General features: G+C 38.8%; 1 protein-coding gene across 1 annotated transcript; it reads right to left on the bottom strand.

The window, feature by feature from the left end:
• Nucleotides 1–14,990: 14,990 nt before the first annotated feature.
• On the bottom strand, nucleotides 14,991–20,664 carry btg1 (BTG anti-proliferation factor 1). The gene is made up of 2 exons (XM_003221043.3): nucleotides 20,276–20,664; nucleotides 14,991–16,324 (listed from the first exon to the last, which is right to left on the bottom strand). Exons 1-2 carry the CDS (start codon nucleotides 20,421–20,423, stop codon nucleotides 15,960–15,962), a joined length of 513 nt encoding a protein of 170 aa, XP_003221091.1. The 5' UTR covers nucleotides 20,424–20,664; the 3' UTR covers nucleotides 14,991–15,959.
• Nucleotides 20,665–21,530: the final 866 nt, after the last annotated feature.

A 21,530-nucleotide genomic window follows, 5' to 3' on the forward strand; every position in this document is an offset into this window, starting at 1 on the left:
TTCTGTAGCTAAAAATGCATATAAAATTGATTCTATAGGGAGGATAAATGATTGGATTTCAACTCCTACAGCTTGGCTTTCTCTGCCAATAATGGTACCCATCTTGGATATTGTAAGGGATTTTATTATTATTATTATTATTATTATTATTATTATTATTATTATTATTATTAGACCTTGCTCCCAGGAAGGTGCCTTCGCTGTGGCTCCCACCTTTCCACATATTCTCCACATTGTGTGTATGTGTATGTATATTATATATACATGAGCCCCGATGGCGAAGTGTGTTAAAGCACTGAGCTGCTGAACTTGCAGACCGAAAGGTCCCAGGTTCAAATCCCGGGAGCAGAGTGAGTGCCCGCTGTTAGCTCCAGCTTCTGCCAACCTAGCAGCTTGAAAACATGCCAATGTGAGTAGATCAATAGGTACCGCTCTGGCGGGAAGGTAATGGCACTCCATGTAGTCATGCCGGCCACATGACCTTGGAGGTGTCTATGGACAACACTGGCTCTTGGGCTTAGAAATGGAGATGAGCACCAACCCCCAGAGTCAGACATGACTGAACTTAACGTCAAGGGATACCTTTACCTTTACCTATACACACACACACACAAACACACACACACATATGCAGGGACTATATATATATACACAGTATATATCACACACACACCAATTTAACAAAGTTTCAGCCACAAAAACAAAGTTTCTGAAGTAGAACAATGACTTTCACAGTAAAGACAACCCAATTTAACAGGAAATAAGACTTTCAAACCAGGAACAGATTTCTGCAATTATTAAAAAATGGTTTATTATAAAAGCTATGAAAATTCGCCAAAAATCAGAGGATAAGGGAAACGTTCCAAATTTTGGTGAGCTATCAGTGTTAAATGTGTTCTACCACTGTACCAAGTTTGAAGAAGATCACTCAAAAAATGAGGGTGGGAGAGTCCTGTAAAGTCCTCTCCCTCTGTGCTGTTTTTGGGAATTGCGCATGCGCGTCCGCCATTAACGAATTAATTTAGAAAATAACGAATTTTCGTTAATTTTGAAATTTTTTGGGGGCAAAATTCGGAAATACCTTCAAAAACGAAACGCTGCCCCCCTCTACTTTTGCAACGAGTTTAGAATCAAATTTTTCGTGGATCGATCAAGCCTACTTTTTATGGCATAAATTACCATTTCTGTGCACTATTCATCTCATACAATCCTTAAAACATGGGAAAGAAGACCAAAGGACAAGATCAGATAGAGAGCAGGACTTTGATAACTAATGACCACTAAAAGAACATCAGGGTAAGAGAAATTGTTACTAGCAGCTACCAGTGTAGTAACTTAAATAATAACTATCTTATGAAGTTGTCTTTTGATTTTAACTTTTAATGTTTCAATTACTCTACTCTATATTAGCATTTATTCTTCAAATCTAGGGATGTTTCATCAGAAAAAAACACAATTTTAATGTCTCCAATATGCAAACTGTGTTTTTTACCATTTTTGTTATAAATAAAATCTGTCCCTCTGAAAGGAACAGAGGAAATGTGTGCCTTACTAAGGACTGAAAGTTAATGATGTGAGAAAACAGATTCCAGTTAGCCATTCATAAACATTTGTATTCATTAACACCTATTAAATTCCAGGAACCAATAAAAACCAAGAAAAATGTTGCCTTCATTAAATATATACATACACTTTTTAAAAGAAAGGAATAAGCTATTAGGCAGTTGCACAAAGAATTACTCACAAACCTTCTAAATTAGTCCTGAAAGAGCTGTGTAGGTAAACTAGAGTATTTGTAGGGATTTATACATGCTAAGGTGTTGTTTAGAGGAAATACATCAGCATTTTGTTGTACCTTAAAGTCTAAGAAGTACAGTTTTCCATACATTTTTGTGGACTGAGGCTGTGTTCCTTGGATGAAGAAATTTTGACGGAAACAGTATCTAGTAGCAGAAGTAATAAGGCCTGGTTTTGAAATGTGGCACCAGGTCTTTCAAAGGCTGCTATTCTAGACTACAGCTACCAGAATCCCCAGGTTATTATAGTCATTTGGATTCAAGAGTAGTCAAAACACTGATGGGAACATGCAAGAAGGTCTTCAATGGGTTCTCTGGAATTTCCTATCCAGGAAGGTTAAAGTACTGTCCTTCTTACTATCTTTTGACAACCAGGTTAAAAGAAAAACCTTGTTATTCCAACAGGCCTTTGAGAAATGATTTTTTTTCCAGGGGAAACATGTGTTGCATACTGTGCAGGTATTTTATTTTATGTTTTGATTTGTTTAACTTTTATGATGATTTATGTTTGTTTTAAATGTTGTAAGCCGCCTTGTGTCTAAAAATGTGGGAATAGGCAGAATATAAATAGTAATGCGAATCAAGCTGGCCAATAGCAGCATTCACACTTGCCTCATAGAATCATATAATTGGAAACAACCTCATGGGCCATCCAGTCCAACCCCCTGCCAAGCAGGAAAATCACATTCAAAGCAACCCTGACAGATGGCCATCCACCTTCTTCTTAAAAGCCTCCAAAGAAGAAGTCTCCACCATACTCCAGGGCAGAGAGGTCCACTGCTGAACAGCTCTCACAATGAGGAAGTTCTTCCTAATGTTCAAACAGACAAGAGTTCCTTCTCCCACCCTGGACATTCAACAGATATATATATATATATATAAACTCCACTTGCCTGGTTTCCAACAGACCTCACAATTTCTGAGGGTGTCTGCCATAGATGTGGGCAAAACGTCAAGAGAGAATGCTTCTGAAACATGGTCATACACCCCGGAAAACTCAAAGCAACCTAGTGATTCTGACCAACACAGAATATAAATAAATAATTAAGATAACAATGCCTTTGATTATAGCTGCTCTTCCCAAGGAGCCCTGATATCTCTTAGTGATCACCCTTTTCCCAATTTCTTCCAACAATTTACAATTGAAGCAAATAAGCTCTAGAAACACCCAAGAGACAGGGTGCTGCTTAGCTCAACGATCCTGTCTCTCCTGTCAGCAGAAGCTAATCCTGTGATTAGTTTCTCCAGAATTAGAGACACTCTGAGCTTGTTGGACTTGAATTGGAACATTTGCACTTCCTCTGATGAGTCACAACAAGTATAATGTATGTAAGAAATTAAGACTACTGTGAAGGGCAGATTTGTGTAGGAGCTTGTCTGGACACACCTGACTATGTTTTTGGAATCTCTCTCTCTCATATATATATATATATATATATATATATATATATATATATATATATATATATTATATAATATATATATATATATATATATATATATATATATATATATAATCTTGGAGGCAGGGCCCAAGTCTAAACATGACATTTATTTACATATACATATACATCTTATAAACAGCCTGGAGGTAATTTTAAACAATTTAAAAAAATAGTTTTGTGCATGAAACAATGTTTGTATACACTGAACCATCAGAAAGCAAAGGCATCATTATCTCAGCCACCCATGTTTATTTACAGTATTTATATTCCGCCCTTCTCACCCTGAAGGGGACTCAGGGCGGATTACAATGAACACATATATGGCAAACATTCAATGCCAACAGACAAACAACATTCAGTTTTAGACAGACACAGAGGCATTTTAACATCTTTCCAGCTTCACGATTCCGGCCACAGGGGGAGCTGTTGCTTCACCATCCATTGGTGGCTGTTCTTCCTCATTCTTTTCCTCGTGAGCAGTTTTATGGTGTTGTAGATTAGTTAAATTAGCCTCCCGCATAAAGCGTACCTAAATTTTCCCTACTTGACAGATGCAACTGTCTTTCGGGGCTGCTAGGTCAACAGCAAGCCGGGGCTATTTTTTTTTAATGGTCGGAGGCTTAACCTGACCCGGGCTTCGAACTCATGACCTCTCGGTCAGTAGTGATTTATAGCAGCTGGTTACTAGCCAGCTGCGCCACAGCCCGGCCCCATGTGGACACTTTTGGATTCTGGAATATTTTGGATTTTGGAATTGCAGATTGGGTAGGCTCAACCTATACCGTAAAGAATGATAACTATAGAAGCCCCATTTTTAAATCAGGCCATCAAATTCTCCATTGTTTACTCAGGATGGCATGTATAGTGCTTAAATGTGTCTGTGAACATCCACACACAAGCAAAATCTGCTTTGTTTTCTGTAGAATTAAGCAGATCATTAAAACAACACACTGCTAAGAAACCAAAAGGCAAGCAACAGAAAATCAAAACAACCAGATGAACATTTTTTTTAGAAAAAGCAGCACGCATCAAAAAGGGGAAATATTTCCTACTGCAGTTGCACAAGGACAAGGAGGAGAAGCAGCAGCAAACATATAAAAACCAGCCTAGCACAAAAGATCTTAAGAAAAAGCCAGATTTTTTAAGAACACTGAAGCCAATGTTGCAGTTGAGGGTGCTTCTTATGTCTGGCACCTATACAGAAAAGGCCCTCTCCCAATAAACAACAATATTACATACAATTGGTCCCCATTGAGCAGGGTCTCAGATGATGAGTGAGTCACATCCAGAAGGAGATGGTGCTTAAGATACCCAAGTTTCTTTAAATATAAGGATGAGTATCTTCAAACTGTGGCATGATCATGAAGCCAATGGCAATTCAAGCAATAGTGAAATAATATACATTGGTCAATCAATATGTATCAGTCATCTGGTGGCAGTACTTTTCCATCAGCTGACATTTTCAGACCAATAAAGGACAACCCCACGTAGAGCACATTACAATAGCTTTCCATGCCCTACTACAACTAAGCCTATTAACTAAGCCTAAGTACACTTAACTTGAACAATGACATATCCTTTTCTGCTTCACCTGTTCTATTTCCACCACTCTTTTGTTTTTAATGCTGGAGTTGAGCAAGGTCTTCAAGGCAATGACCTGTCTTTTTACACTTTGACAAGTGCCATGGATACTGATGATAGCCCATCATGAAAAGATGTTCAAACTATGAGGGAAATGTTCTTTTTCCCACAATTCTTGAATGCTATTACAAAGAAGCAAACACTCCCAACCATTCTAGAGTCCTGGCCACAAGTAATATATGGCTCTTTAGGCATTAACATACCACTAAAAGATTACCTTCCCTTTCCTGTCAGGTAAGTCCTGACCATATTACTAAGGAAACAGCCTATAGTTAGTGGCAGCCAAAAGAAAACCAAATGAAAACAGAGTGGTCTATTGCGCATAGCCAGTAGGATTCATTACCAAAATAGATACCCTGTTTCCCCGAAAATAAGACATCCCCAGAAAATAAGACCTAGTAGAGATTTTGCTGAATTGCTAAATATAAGGCCTCCCCCGAAAGTAAGACCTAGCACCGTTTGTGTTTGGGAGCATGCCTGCTGAACAGAACACCTGAGCATGCAGGATTGGTAAATGTACGTACCACAGATTGTTGTACATAGAAATAATGGTAGTAACAAGAAAGTCTTGATAGGATTCACAGTTTGTCTGGTTATGCTGGTTTATGATGACAACTACTGTAAAGTATATAATAAATGTGAATTCTTCTTCATGGAAAAATAAGACATCCCCTAAAAATAAGACCTAGCACATCTTTGGGAGCAAAAATTAATATAAGACACTGTCTTATTTTTGGGGAAACACGGTAGCAGGTTTACATAAAATATACAGACTAATGTATGTGTGTATGTCCAAAGGTATAGATGACCATAATTTAAATAGAACAAACATCTCTAAATATGGAAGATAAGACTGTGTTAAGTCTGCTATCAGCAGCTAACATTTAATGGGCTACATGGGGTCCTGTTCTTCCTTCTTAGGGTTTTTGTATTTAAACTGGGACTGGATCAGACAGAGTATTTGTTTCTTAATAGCCCTTCAACCCACAAGGGAATGGGGAAGCTTCAGCAGTCAAATATACTTTGGCTTCTTCTAGAAGGTCAAAATCCCCTGGCCAGAACCAGGCATAAAATATTTGCTACACATTTCAGGTTAAAGAATAGAGCACTTTTAAGTGTATTTTGAGCATTTGTTTTCAGTACTAGAACTGAATTTACAGTCTTTTCACACACAAAAACCCACTCCTGATTATCACAAGGTCTCTTGGGAGGTTCTTTGTGCTACTCTTTTTTAAATGGGATGTCAAAAATCCCTGTTGATTTTCTGCAGATCCAGCAGAATTCACCCCTGAAATAGAAGACTGTTTCCCTAAAATGAGGGATGTGACTACCAGTACCAGCTGGTGATTCTAACATGAGAGAAGAGGCAAATCCACTCTGGGCTGTAGTATGCAATATGCTGGACCAATTTTAGGGATAGGATTTAGTGCTGTTACAGGAATGTTCCTTTAAAGTCCAGACCAAAACGGAGAATGGATCCATTTCCCAATGGACACTAGACCCACCAACCATCACAGATAGCTAAGCTCATGAGAATCCTGTATTATCGCTATTTCTTCTTACAAAGGCACACGTACCTCCTGCCCTTGTAAGCAGATGTTATCTTTTAGTATTCATTAACAACCAGAAATATTTGTAATTCTGGTCAGCAGAAAGATTCCATGTGTAAGCAATAAATCCACATTTGGAGAATGAGGCTGCGGGGGATCTTGCGGGTGGGATTTGGTAAGATTGTTTACCTTTCAAATGTAATTTTAATTGTAATTTAACTGTTATAACCATGACACAAATATGTTTTTTTAAAAATTTGTGTATTCCTTCCAATGTATATTTATTTGCCTTGTTTTTACATTCTGTTGTGTTGTTAGCCGTCTTAAGGAGAGAAAGGTGTGATAGATAATATAAATAAGCTTGTCACAAGTCAGGAACATATAAGCTGCACATGTGTTCCAGGTCTCTGCTGTATACTCAGTGATTTTGCTCTTAATCAGATAACAAATTCAACTGAAATGCAGATCTTAAAGCTAACTGTATTTTTTTTAAAAAAAAAAATCTAGGCTGTTTGACAGCCTGCTTTGCATTTGTCTATGGGGAGAAATGATTAGCTGCATATGTAAAATTATAATGTTACAGCATAATTGGCTTCCAGATTTCTCATTTTGACCATGCATACAAATTTTTGTACTCCTTATGGGCTTCAGCTAAGCTCTTGTTCTGTGTTCTCTTATCAACTTAATGATGAGGCCCAGGTGTGAATGGTAGAGACTTTTTGAGAGTGGCATACATTTTGGAACTCTACTCCAATTTCCCATCTATGTTGAGATATATGGCTATTTCAGCATTATTCTTTCTTGGCAGTTTTATTTGGAGTTGTGGGCCTGGCTCTTATTTGTAGTCCCAACTACTACAACCAATAATGAATCAAGAAAATCTAGATAAGTGTTGACTCAACATTCAATATCTAATTCAATGGATCAAGTTGGAACTGCCACTATGATTGATGTCCTTATCTTTATGTATAGCAAGCCCTTGGTATATGCTGAGGTTTGGCTCAAGAATCTCCCATCGAAACCAAAATCCATGGATGTTCAAGTTCCATTTTATAAAACAGCATAGTAAAATCGTGTCCCTTACATAAAATTGCAAAATTAAAGTTGACTTTTTGGAATTTTATTTGGGTTGGGGAAATATTATCAAGCCATGAATGGTTGAATCCGTGGGTGGAAAATCCATTGATCTGAATGGCCTTATTGTACCTTATTTCTGGTTTGCATTAGCAATCTTGGATTATTACAAATAGAAAACTGTGAAGATTTGTTCTTAGACTCCAATTTGAATCCAAGCCTCAAATCTGGTAAAAATGCACTCTGAAACATGCTCCACTCTGTTGCCATTTTTTCAGATTGGAACTGAAATTGTAGACTTATATAGCAATAGAGGAGGTCCAAAATAAATTTTTAAAAATCCAGTTTCAAACACACCTGGAAGGAGTTTCAAAGAAAACTGAGATCATAAGGCAAATGTTGATATTTAACAAGAAAAATGTTCAGAAAGGTCATGACCCAATTGAAAAAAAACACCTGTAAAGGGTACCCAAACAAGCTGAAGGATTAGAGGTCAAGTGGATGATTAGTAGAAGACAGAAATCTTTTCCACAATACACAAACACACAATATCTCAGGCGTTTCTGCTGCCGAGTCTCACTTTTATAAAATGAAATGCTAGAAGATATTAAAGAGCTATTCATAATGAGCAAAGGATGGCTCATGCACGGGTGAATTATGCATGATGGTACATATATCACGCTAAATTCCCTCCTTCATTTGGCAGTTAAAATACACATTTAGAAACTGTTAATGTATGAAAAACTACATATCACTCACTAGTTGTTGTTTTTTTTAGTATTGTGTTGAATACAAGAAATAATGTAACACATTTCTCCCTAACAAAGCACACTAAAATTGTCCAAAAATATCACGCACACCATAGTGTAATTTCTGAAAAGTCGCTTATTGTGTAAAATTTCTAACGTTAATGTTGGTTAATACTACTACTCAAAAACATGATGTGTAAACATCCTTAATTCTAATATTCTTTTTCCAAGCGCTGAGCCTTGAGCATTACTTGCATTAGTCCATTAAAGTAAGCAATAAGAAGCAGCCCTTTTTTGAACGATATCCACACCCCAAAATAAAATCTATATAAAGAAGAACCTAAGGAATGACCAGAGACACTAGGACTGGTTATTTAATCTCTAACCTAGTCCTAAAAGAAAAAATACTGTTGTATCGCTACTATATCTTTGTTCACTTTCATAAGAAGCCAATATTGCTGTTCTGATTTCATCAGTAATGCATTATGAATATGCATATTTGTAGAATTTTTGCAATGTTTGTGTGTTTTAATTGTGCTGTAACCTGCCCCAAGTCACGAGGAAAAGCGGGTAAGAATAATAATAATTATTATTATGATTATTATCTAGTAGTATTTTTGCTGAAAGAAAAAAAATACTCTAGTGTAGCTACTATCATCTTTGTTCAGCTTCATAACAAGCCAAAGTTGCTGTTCTGATTTTATCAACAATACAGCATCCAAGGCCTCAAACAGTACAGTACATTTTTTAAAAAATACTGAATAATGTAATACTCAAACAATTTATGTCTGTTATATCCTAAAACACTTTTGTGGATGTCACTGCTAAAATGAAGCATGTCTAAACCCACATTTAATGCAGAAACAAGGGCACAAGCCAATGGACATGCTAGTGCCCAATCTCAATATTTCATAGATTGGTAACCATATTTTAATCATTTAAATCATTTAAACATTTTAAAATGCATCAGAACATTTTTTTTCATTGTCCGAATATGCAGCTATGTTTATGTTCTAAATGCAAGCAGGAAATGCTTATGTTGGCAGTGAAATCTATTGATGTGTAATAACCATGATTCAAAGTCCAGTGAGGCTTTTTCAATATTCATAAGCACTCTGCTGATTTTTTTTCCCCCTTGCATGGTCTGATCATAGTTACAACTGACGGTTTATCTGCAGAGGCAGTCTGCACGGGACTGTTTATATCTGTTCCGATCGAGTTTACACAGATGAGCCAGTGTTTACCACTGAATAATGGCTAATTCAGGTATCCACACCAGACAGGGCTGTACAAAGAAACTATTCCTAGCAGCATTTCAGACAAACATGCACAAAGATTTGTACAAGCTGCTATGATTGTGTTCAGTTGATCGTGGTTACATAAGGCACTGAACTATAACCACAAACATGATCACAGATCTTACCGTTCAACAAGCAGAGTTCTGGAAGGGTGCTATGGGTGCAGAAATATTTAGAGGAGGGTGTTATACATGTACCCACAAGCTTCAATTTATACCCTATAGACTAAAAGGGGCAATGGACCTACAAAGAATGAAGCCTCATGGTTCTCAAAGAGCCTAATCTTCAAGTCTCCTGTGTAAACATGTTTAGAGTTTTGCCATCCTATTACAAATAGGAGGTAAATCCAATTTTGTTTACCTTATTTGAATCAACAGTCTGATTTTTTGGAACTTTTGTATCATTCCAGAACAGTAACAGACTATAAGCCCCAAAATATTAGTAGATAGGATACACAGTCCAGTCAGATAGCTTTAACATCTGTTGTTATAACCTAGAAAAAGTAAAAATACAAGTACTGTTATTTTCCCATCAGAGCATCTTTAGCATTCATGCTTACAACCTAAAACCACTTTTGTACCATTCCTAGTTTGCTACAGTTAAATTTTGTACAGGGCATACTTTAGAAGAAGAAGCCAACAAAAGCCTTACAAAACAAGTAAACAATTACGGATTGCAGTTTTGGCGCCCTTCCACGTTGTGCAGTCATAGCATTATGGTTCCACTTTAATAGCCATAACTGCATCCTGTGAAACCTGAGTTTTGTAGTTTGAGGAAGCATTAGAAATCTCTGGCTAAGAATTCTAAATTCTACTCCTTAAAAAATATAATAATACAGAACCATAGCAGTTAAAGTGGAACAACGATGCTATAGCTATGCATGAAAGGTCCCATGGTGAGCAACTCCATTTACAGCTGTTCCTGTGTACAAAAAGCAATTCACACAACTGTTTTTGGAGATGATCAAGTCACTACATAACAAAAGGTTAAAGAGAGGTCCTAGTAAAAATTAGATGCAAAATAAAATTCATTTTACAAAAAGACCATTTATGAAAAAAATAAAGGAAAAGGAAATGCTTATTCTGAATTAACCCAGCCAGGACAAAAATAAATCTCACATCTCTTTCTATGACTACAAATCAATATATCAATCTAAGATTTTCAAGTGACTTTATCATTTGGTGCAGACTACTGGCCCTTTAACATCATCAGACTGTATTAACCATCCAAGGTTATGGTAAGAACAAAATGACTGTTTGAGACATCTGGCACACAGAGTTTGGCCACCAAAATAACACAACAAAAAATGGTAAGAACTCTCTAGGACAGTGGTTCTCAAGCTGTGGGTCCCCAGGTGTTTTGGCCTGCAACTCCCAGAAATCTCAGCCAGTTTACCAGCTGTTAGGATTTCTGGGAGTTGAAGGCCAAAACATCTGAGGACCCACAGGTTGAGAACCACTGCTCTAAGAGAAGATTTTTGAAAGCTAAAGGAAGGGTTTCCCTAATGTTCAAAGACTATAAGCTTGGTTTTAAGATATGTAAGTGGGCATGGTATTTCAGGGGCTGACATCTTTCAGCTAAAACAAACCTAATGCATCGATTTATGTATTTATTGCTAACCTGAACTCTTGTTTTGAAGGGAGGACTCACAATTTGAACAACTGGAATTTAGAAAGACCAGGCCTTAGTTATGCCTGCAGCCTAAAAATCTACTGGTGAAAGCAAAATACATGCCCATTGCTGACCATCAAATGTTTGCAAAGACTTAGGCAATCGGTCCACATTTGAACACATTTGGCTGAAATAGTTTTCCTGTATCTTAATAACAGGCATGGGAACTGTGCAGCCTACAATTTCCAGCAACCATAGACAACATATTCCATGGTGAAGAACTGTACCCCAACATTTGGAGGGCCACACAATGTTCACCTTTGGTTTAAGACAAGGCCCCCCATCTAGAACATAAATTTAAACAGAACATCGTTCTTCAAGTCTGGGTGGGAAATGTATGGCTTTCCAGATGATGCTAGATTGCAGCTCTCTGCATCATCCACATTTTGTTAGGACACATGTAAGTTGCAGTAAAACATGTGAAAGTTCAACCCTGCTTTTTAAAAAGGGATTGGGAATATATGGCCTTCCAGATATTACGTATGAGGCGTAGATTTCCATAGCTTTAGTTTAACTTTTTGTTTCTTATGTATAAAGTAGTATGCGCACTACCATGGATTGGGCAAAATATATGATGGCCAGCTAAAGTAGCAGTGATAAAACAACATAACAGTTTATTCAGAACTACTAAACTGAATGTAAAGTCAATCAAGAAAGTAGCAATGGGCAAAGATCTGTCATGAGGACTGCAATGTATGTTCAATCAGTAAGAGTATATTTTGGTAAATTAGAAATGTACCACCAGTTAATCAGCCAGCAATTTAATTGTTCCTACCCAATAGGTATAAGCACATCAGATGAAGTGTGATGTTAGAAAAGCCTGCCTTCCTGTACAAGTTCAAAAACTGGAGAACCTTTAGTCTTTCAGATATATTGGACTTTAACTCCCAGAAACCCCAAGTCAGCAATGTTAAGGGATTGCTGAAACTAAAATACAAAACATCTGGAGGGGTCAAAGGTTGCCTAGCTGGTATTTTTCATGGTCATATAAGCACAACACATACATTTCATTCCTTTAGAACCAATGTGTTTATAATTATGCATCCATAATTGATCAGGCAACTAAAAGTTAAGGCCATTGAATAGATAAATTGTCTTTAATCACCAAAGGTATATGGTTCCACTGGTTCAAGCTGGTGGTGGCTTTGGCTCTAAATTGACAGTAGCTTTTGGCAGCTTACTCTTTTCCAGCATCAGTTCCTTCTCTATGTTAGCAATAATAAGTGTCAGCAACTTTACAACTTTGTAAATTAAAAGTAGCTTTGTAATTAGCATTGCTTTGCAAGTGATTGGTCCTAGAACAATTTAATAATAATCACACCAGCACTGATAACATCTTCTATAGGGACTAGAAATTTGACACTTAGGCAAATTTTCTACAGGTAGGTAGGCTGAAAACCTGTCCCAGAACTGCTGAACACTCACATGACTTAATGGAACTTGATTTTCACCATGTTGCAAACAGTAATGGTCACATTTCTTCTATACTACACTAGTCAAGAGAACAGTAGTTAAGATCTGTTGTATAATAATGTACCAAACTCTCAACTAAGAAGTGCTACAAATGACATCACAAGAGCCTTAAAAGGATTTTTTAAATGCCAGCCGCTTCTAGTACAGTGCTTATGCCAAATTCAGCATCACATGTAAGCTCCCTTCAGCAGGTGGTAACAACCACTCTCTCAAAGTAGGCAACCTGACAATGTGGTTTGATAACGTTTCTCTGACTGCCAGAACTGACAACAGGAGGGCAACAGATGCTTGGTTACAGGCTCTGATGCGTGGTTAAGAAGAAGGAATAAACATGAGCAGAACTGTTATCTGCAGCTTTTGTGTGCTTAAAAGGAAGTTGCAAACACAACTGCCGTTCATGACAGGAAACCAGTCAATGTACCTTCAATTACTGCTTTCCTTCTGATGCCAAGAAGTGTTGCATTTTCTGCTTAAGTACGACCACAACATTGCCATCTCTGAACTGCTTTAAAAACTTAAGTTGAACTTGTGATTTTAAAGCTGACTGGAACATGTAAGCTGTTTACCTGAAGCAGCTGTGGATCAAGTCAGTAGCAGGTGTAGCCCTATTAGGCAACTAAAAGCCACACCAAAAATTGCTGTACAAGGTAACGCAGCATGTACAAAAAGAGATCCTTTCCCATAAGAGCAGTTACATTCTTATATTTTTAGTATAAGAACTAAGGTAAGTTAGCAAACATGGGCTGGACCTATGATGGCTAAAAGGCGAAGTGTGGGACACACTGTCTGCTAATTTTACCAAACAGAAATTTCAAAATAAATCAAGGCCCTACTGTAGTACTACCTTCATCTAATGCTGCAATAAAATGTTAAGCAGATGGTTTAGAAAATAACAAGCGCACTTGTCAACTCTTAAAATCAGGTACCACTTTATATGAGGGATTATAATGCTGGCAGTGGGCATTTTTTAACACTAGTGCACAAGAATTTGTGTGACAATGGAAACAAAGCCCTAAATGCTCGTGTCAGAAATATGAGTGCTTAAGAACTTGATTTCTAATATATTGTGGTCATATAAAACTGGCATTTTATTTAGTGCTTAGGTGACCAATATTCTTGAGTCAGGAAGCTGATACACACTATCAACTACATAAATGTCTAAGATTTGCTTACAGAGGCTGGGGGTAAAGACAAAAAAAACACAGTAATGACACATTTTCTCATAAACTTGGGACGCTGCTGAAATTTTCTCTCCTTAAAACATAAGCGTAGGTTTCATCTCACATTAACAGGAAGCAAACAAGTCACATAGGAAGAGAAGCATGACTTATCTTTCTTCACATCCCCACAAACACACTTCATTGTGGGAGGTGAGTAGGAGAGAAGATTTCCAGAAGAGTATCTTTAGGTTTACAGGACCCAAACTGTATTTGTAAACTACCTCTGACATCTCACATTGACCAGAGTACCAACGCTATTAAAATTCTTTCAGTTTGTGTATACAGGCAATCCAAAATTGCTAGGCAAGTTTGAGAAGAGGCCACTTGAAATGTAATAGGCAACATAACCACATGCTTGCAGAATGCAAAAGTCTATTTCCAAGTTGTATGTTGATAAATAAAATCTTTCAGTCCAATTTTATATGTCTACTAAACAGAATTCCTATTTAAGACGACTGCTTCATAAGAACACCTATTCGCACTGGGAAGGAAAAACATACATACCTTTTGCTGAATCCCATCCACATGAACTCTCAAGAAAATCTTGCACTGATGAAAAATGATAAAGCATCAAACCTTGCTGTGTGGTTAACCTGCTCCTGAAGGCCATGTAACATTGGTCCTAGTAAATGGCAACTGAGCAGGAATCCATCAGGTCAGAAATAAGGTGGGTTTTTTACAATCTTGTGTTTTAAATGGTAGATTAGATAAGCCACGTTAACATTTCTAGATCCTTGCTCATCAGGAAACCATGTAAACATTAGTCTTCTGGATTTACTCTCACAGATCTTGTTTGTTCGATGTCACTTCTGTATTGTTTCATCTCATTAGTATTACTGGACCCTTTGTATTATTTCCAGATTTTAATGATATCAGTGATGTATGAATGTGTGGCCTGGGCTCCTCAAACATTTTATACCCGAATGGTCCTCATCCATCCATAACTATCAGGTTTTGTCCTACATCAGTGCTCCATGCTTATCCCTTTCAATGCTTATCCTTTACAATACATTAAGTCCACTAGAAGTAAAAATAGTTGAACTGATCCTATGCAAGCACGACAGGAGATTAAATTAAAATGCCAAGATAGGAAACAATTTATTATAGAGAGAAGAAAAGTTTCTCATCCAAAATATAGAAATCTGTACAACTTTGCCACAATCAATATACATGAACTGTACAAATTTACACCAGTTCATAATTTACCAAAAAGGAAAAAAAAGATGACTAACAAAGTTCACAAAATAGATGGTGGTTTGTGGAAAAGACTTTTACCCAATTAAGTACAAGGAAATTACAAACCAGACCTCCACTTTCTAAAAATAAGAGGTTTACTCAATCTTAGAAAACTACAAGCTAGCAAATGTACAGATAGCTGGTTGGTAAAACACACCACAGTTCAGACAGTGTCTTTGTATGGTCTCTCTCAAGCCTGTTGGCATAGCAGATTCTGTTCACTTGCTACCTTGAAGGCCAATATGCAAACAGAGATCTGACCATTTCTTCCCAGTTCATGCCCACTAAATGTGACTTTATGTACAGTTTATACATACTGTTAAGTGCTAGGTAAAAGTCTTGTCAGATAAAATTTCCAGTACTATCATGTTCAGAACGAGTCTTGTTACTGAGCTGCCAAAAATGGTAACATTTTTTCCTTAAAAAATGTATAGTGCAAATTTGCTCTGCAATCTTTGCTGCAGAGATAAATTTTATAGCTATAGATTTCAGCTGAAAGAATTGGTGCTTTTCAAGAAAACATTAAGCAAGACAACTGGGAGAAACCTGCAGCCTTCCTGGGACAACTTCACACTTTTGGAAATAAAATGATCATCTTTACTCACAGGCTATTAAATCTCTGAAAGGTACTGTCGAAACTATGGCACTGCCACTATAAAATAACGTTTACCACTCTTAGGTTGTGCCAGGTCTTCACAGCTGTGACATGGTTTAAATTCCGTAATCCATCCCCAGAGGAGCCCACCCAAAGTAAAAACCAAATTTATCCATCCATTATAAGATGATCCATCCATGGGTTACACATCTTAACCTGATACAGTCATCATGTTGTAGCTCTTGGAGGGGCTGGTTCTGCCCAAGAGGAGTTCTTCCTTACAGCTTATTCTGCTGTCTACCATTTGCATGCTGGTGCTACTTTGGCTAGCTGCTGTTGGTGTGGCTTCATACAGCACACAGATTGAGCCGTCCTCTCCAATCCGATAGGAGACTTCGAAGGGGTCGACCCAGAGAGTGAGTTCGCTTGGAAGGAGCCTGAACAGTTCCTGACCGCTGAGCCCAATCCGCTGCGCCGCCTGTCCAATCAGGGGATCCATTTTATGGTTGATCCGGATACAGCGGTAGCCCGATCCTTTGCATGGTTTTTCAGGGAACCAGTGGTGTTTATAGTGTTCTAAGGAACAAAGAAAAGCAAGAAAGGTTGTATCTAACTCTGCATACTCGATGGAGAAAAGAGTAAATCAATTTTTAATGCCTGAATAATAAACAGATTTCATTGTTTGAAGTCTTATGATTTCCTAGCTTAAAAAAAAAAACAATAGTTAAGATTGATAGAAAGCAAAGCTTTTCAGAGACATTTTTTCTGGCAAAGCAAAAGCATCTGTCAATGTAAGTATAACAATTAGTACTGATACCTTCCCAAAGTAAAGATGGGATTAGTGAAAAGCAACTAGGTTCCTGTACACAGCATATCAAGGTATTCATAATGAGGGCCAAATAAATAATAACTTGGAACTGATGTCTAAAGACCTCTTTTGTATAAATTTCAATGCTTATAAAGTTTTTTAAAAATGTAAGCATATCTTTCTAAATAATGTTTTTCAATTCCATACGTGTGTGTAAAAGTAGAAAATCTACTTCCAAATAAAGACATTGCATCAAGGAGATATTTGTATCCTTTAAGCCACTTTGTGTTCCCTTCAGGAGAGATAAAGCAGGGTATAAATAAACATAATATTTTCCCTTATTACACAGTAAATATGTCCTCATAAACCAATAGGAATACGCACATATGATAAACAGTGTTAAACAAAGAGGTCCTGAATACCATACCTCTTTATTTAGTAGTAATATCATCTTTAAAAATTCATAAATTACTAACCCTTGGGGGATAGTGACTTTCTCCCATTTGGGAAAGTAGCATACTTTGTATCTCGTTATGTTAATTGAGTAAAAGGGCATCAGAACTCAGATGGATGAAAACTGATTATCCAAAATAAATTTCAAAATGTTGCTAAATGTTTGTTTTGCTTCAGTCAAATTGTTTTTTCTTACACATCTACTTCACAGCAGTGAAAGAACTACTCTGGCATTTGCAAGGAAATTTTTGTCAGACATTTCACTGAGATGCTACAATGGTAAGAAAAACATTTCTAGGACATTTTCCATGAAACACTGTAAGGAGTTGCTTTTGATACCTGAACCTATGTGAATGTTTTAAGATAAGAGTGGATTGTTTTTAAAGACCAAATTGTTTCTAAAAATTTTAAAAGTAATATTTGAAACAAATGTTAATTGGATTCCTATAATTCTTTCCAATTAGTGAAGTATGTGGAACAATAATGGCATTTTAATGTTTTAACAGTTTACTAAAATGCTGTATGAACCTGTGTCATTATATTGGACAATGGTGCAGTGTTTGTGTGTATGGATACACACAGAGCACACTGAATTACTTACAACCGCCTCACTCACAGTAGTGGCGCTTTTGCTGCCTTACTACACTTAGACAAAGGGGGGGGGGAGGAGAAAATAAAGGGATACTGGGTGCTTGTGGAGAAACCAGTAATAAACACACATTTCTAAATCAGCCAAACACAGAAATCTAAGGAATACCTCTTTATCTCAAAGCGCAGCTGAGGAATAGGAGGAAAGGACAGGGAACAACAGTAAGACAAATGTTTTATCTGTGGCTCTCTATGCTCAATAGAGTTTGTTCTGAGCAAAGTGACTGCAGTCCTCCTAAGGTGGTAAACAACAGTGATGACTCCCTGGATGGCAAGTTTAGAGTGAAAAACGTTAGGGCTACTATTTGCAGTGCTTCCCCCCCCCCCCCCCCCGAAAGCACTCTTTCCCTCAGAAACAAGGAGAAAAGACGTCCTTGCCAAGACCCGAATGTGCAATGTAGGAAATAAGGACACAGCACCCCTTTGGGCTGAATCTAGGGGGTGCCTCCACACAAAGGGAAGACAGTGCTGCCAACCAATGCGGTGATAAAACCGCTCCAAGGATTTTGTCGGAAGAAGTGAATAGGAGAAAAGGAAACAGACCGCTTATGGCTACTTGTTTTCTTCCCAAATAATAGATCTAGATGAATTTAATCAACAAAACTTAAAAGGGCAGCCATCCCAAAGTACTCCCTTCCAACTGTGTATGCATTGACCAATCAAAATCAGACTCATAGCCCATATAATGAATGATGATGGTCACAAACACCCACATAAAAAAACCTGTTGGGAGTCTAAGTGGATACTAAGAGAAACAAAGCTTGGCTCTTTGGACTCCAAAAATGTGCAAAAAGGCATAACGAAATCCAGTTGTGTATTTGAGACGAACTGGGAAAACGTTTCTGTAGCATAAGTTTTCAAAGGTTCCATATATCAGGCACATTACACAAAGGTCCAAAAAAGCTAGAGCTAGAAATATTTTTCTCCCAATAAGTTGCAAAGCTGCAGTTTAATTCCCTTAGATCTTTTAAATACTAAAACAGACTAATTTGCTCTACACATAAAAGTGCAATTAGTGTGTCTTGGGGGGTTACTTAAAGAATTATTGCACATATTGTTACAGCAGCATTATACCACTTTACCATGGATATGGAATTATGAATCTTACAGTTTAATGAGGCAGAAGAACACTCTGGATGGGAATCCTGAACACCTCTTTTCAAACTACAAATCCCAAGGATATTATCACAGCAATGTAAATGGAATGGTGGCACTTTAACAGTGCAGTGTGATATGGACTTGAATCCACAAGACATGATCTTGAGTACAAACACAAAGGAAGTGGAGGCAGGAAAGGGACTTTCCAGCCAAGCTTGATGAGCCAAAGGGGAAGAACTGAGCCCTCCCCACCCAAACACCCACACAGTGTGGGACGAGGCAAGCCGACAAAGGCGACACTTACTGGCTAAGGAGCAGCAATGTTGTTTACCCCTAGATCCCTTTTGGAGTGGGCTGGGAAGGCAGAGGAGGGAAGGAGGAGGAAAAACAGGGTTGCCTCCCTTCCTTGCCAGCTCTCTAAAGGTATCCATTTCATCAAAAAAAAAAAAAAAACCTTGACCCCCTCAAAAAAATAAAAAGATCATGCAAACAGGAAACTGCACTTTCTCCCATACTATAAGGACAACAGAAGGTTTTGGACTACAATTCCCACAATTCCGAATTGTGGGAATTGTAGTCGAAAAACACCTGGAGGACCCAAGTGTGCCCATGCCTGATGTAGACTGTTGAATTCATGCAGTCCGCCTTGGTGCTAAGGAGTATTAGGATTTGTAGCCTAGTGCAGAGAATGAAGACCTGATCAAAGTAATGCAGTGCAAGAAATAAATATGTGCAACTGACAATTGGAACGGCCCCCGGTCTAGCCTTTTGGATCGTGTGATTTTAACGTTTACATTAGATGTTTTTAATCAATGTCTAAAGGTGGCTTATATCGCATGTTTAATGGTCTTAACTGATTTTAATGTGTACTGTTTTCAGTAATATGATCCGGTTTTATGTGTATGTTAGGCATTCGAATTTTGCCATGGCTATGTGGTAGGATTCCTCCCCAGGGGTGAGAAAAGTGGTATATAAATACAGTAAATAAATAAATACAAAACTCTTGTGAATATATAGCATTGAGCCACGGGAATATAAAAAAGCATGACTTCTACCAGCAAAGAAAGCAAAAATATATATATAAACCTTGGGAAACTACAACTCCCAGGATCCCATAGTATTGGGCAATTAAAGTGGTGCCAATCTGCATCTATTCTGCGAATTGGGTTGAGGGGGGAAACGGCAAAACAAAACTTACAAATCTCAGGGTTCAATGGCAGCTGAAATGGTGCCAATCTGAGTTAATTCGACAGTGTAGATCAGGCATGGGCAAACTTGGGCCCTCCCTGCAGGTGTTTTGGACTTCAACTCCCACCATTCCTCACAGCCTCAGGCCCCTTCCTGGGGAAAAGGAAAGGGCCTGAGGCTGTGAGGAATGGTGGGAGTTGAAGTCCAAAACACCTGCAGGGCCCAAGTTTGATCTCCCTTGGAAATACATTCAGATACAAAGGGGGGGAGGGATCTGGAGCTTTTCCTCCATGTTTGTTTCTTTCTTCTCTCCCTTCCTCGTTTCCTCTCACCTGCCAGCAGCTCCTGGAGGCTCTGGCTGAAGGTCTGCAGCTGCCGCTCGTTCATGAGCCCCTTGGTGCGGAGGAACTTGGCGATGAAGCCCACGGCCGCGGCGATCTCGCGTATCATGTTGGCCCGGGAGTAGAGGGCAGGATGCATTGAGGCGGGCGGCGGGGGGGCGAGGGACAGCCAGCGCCGGCGGAAGGGAAAAAGGACGGGCGGGCAAGTAAGGACGGAAGGAAGCGGGGCGAGTGGGAAACAAGGGCTCAAGAGAGGCCTCCCCACTCCTGCGGCTCAACCGCCCCCCTCTGACGTAGAGCGGCGGCCGCGACGGAGGCGATAGGGACAGCAAGAAGAACGTCGACCATCTCCCTCAGCCAGGCACGAAGGAAGCGCTGCTGCGTGCGCCGCCTTTTATAACCGATGACGACGGCAATGGCGGCGGAGAAGGGGGCGGGGACTCTCCGCGGCCAATCCGGGGATCGCACCATTGTGACGTCGCCTTTGGAACGGCGCGGGGAGGGGGGTGGGGGCAGTGCGGGGAGGAGTGATGTCATCTGATTGTAAACAAATAGAACCAGCAGAATGAGAGGAGGCAGGGAGAAAGTGCGGCTCGGCTATATTGTAGAATTAATGCAGTTTGATACCACTTTGACTGCTATGGAAGGCCGGACACAGACACTCTTTGACAAAGAAGACTTTGCTTGCAATGCGATTTCCTGTTTCTTGGCAGGGGGTTGGACTGAATGGCCCATGAGCTCTCTTCCAACTCTGATTCTATGACTTTGGGTTGCCAGAATCATTGGATTACTTTGGGTTTTCCTGACTATATGGCCATGTTCCAGAAGCATTCTCTCCTGACGTTTCGCCTACATCTATGGCAGGCATCCTCAGAGTTTGTGAGATCTGTTGGAAACTCGGCAAGTGGGGCTTATATGTCTCTGGAATGTCCAGGGTGGGAAAAAGAACTCTTGTTTGTTTGAGACAGCTGTGAATGTTACAGTTGGCCACTTTGATTAGCATTGAATGGTCTTTCAGCTTCAAAGTCTGGCTGAATGCAGTTCAAAATAATGCAAATGTGAGTAAATCAATAGGTACTGCTGCGGCAGGAAGGTAACGACGCTCCATGCAGTTATGCTGGCCACATGACCTTGGAGGTGTCCATGGACAAGCTGAGCTGAATTTGCTAACCGAACGATCGGCGGTTCGAATCCGGGGAGCAGAGTGAGCTCCCCTTGTTAGCCACAGCTTCATGCAAATGTGGGT

The sequence above is a fragment of the Anolis carolinensis genome, chromosome 5, assembly GCF_035594765.1.
Source record: "Anolis carolinensis isolate JA03-04 chromosome 5, rAnoCar3.1.pri, whole genome shotgun sequence".
NCBI lineage: Eukaryota > Metazoa > Chordata > Lepidosauria > Squamata > Dactyloidae > Anolis > Anolis carolinensis.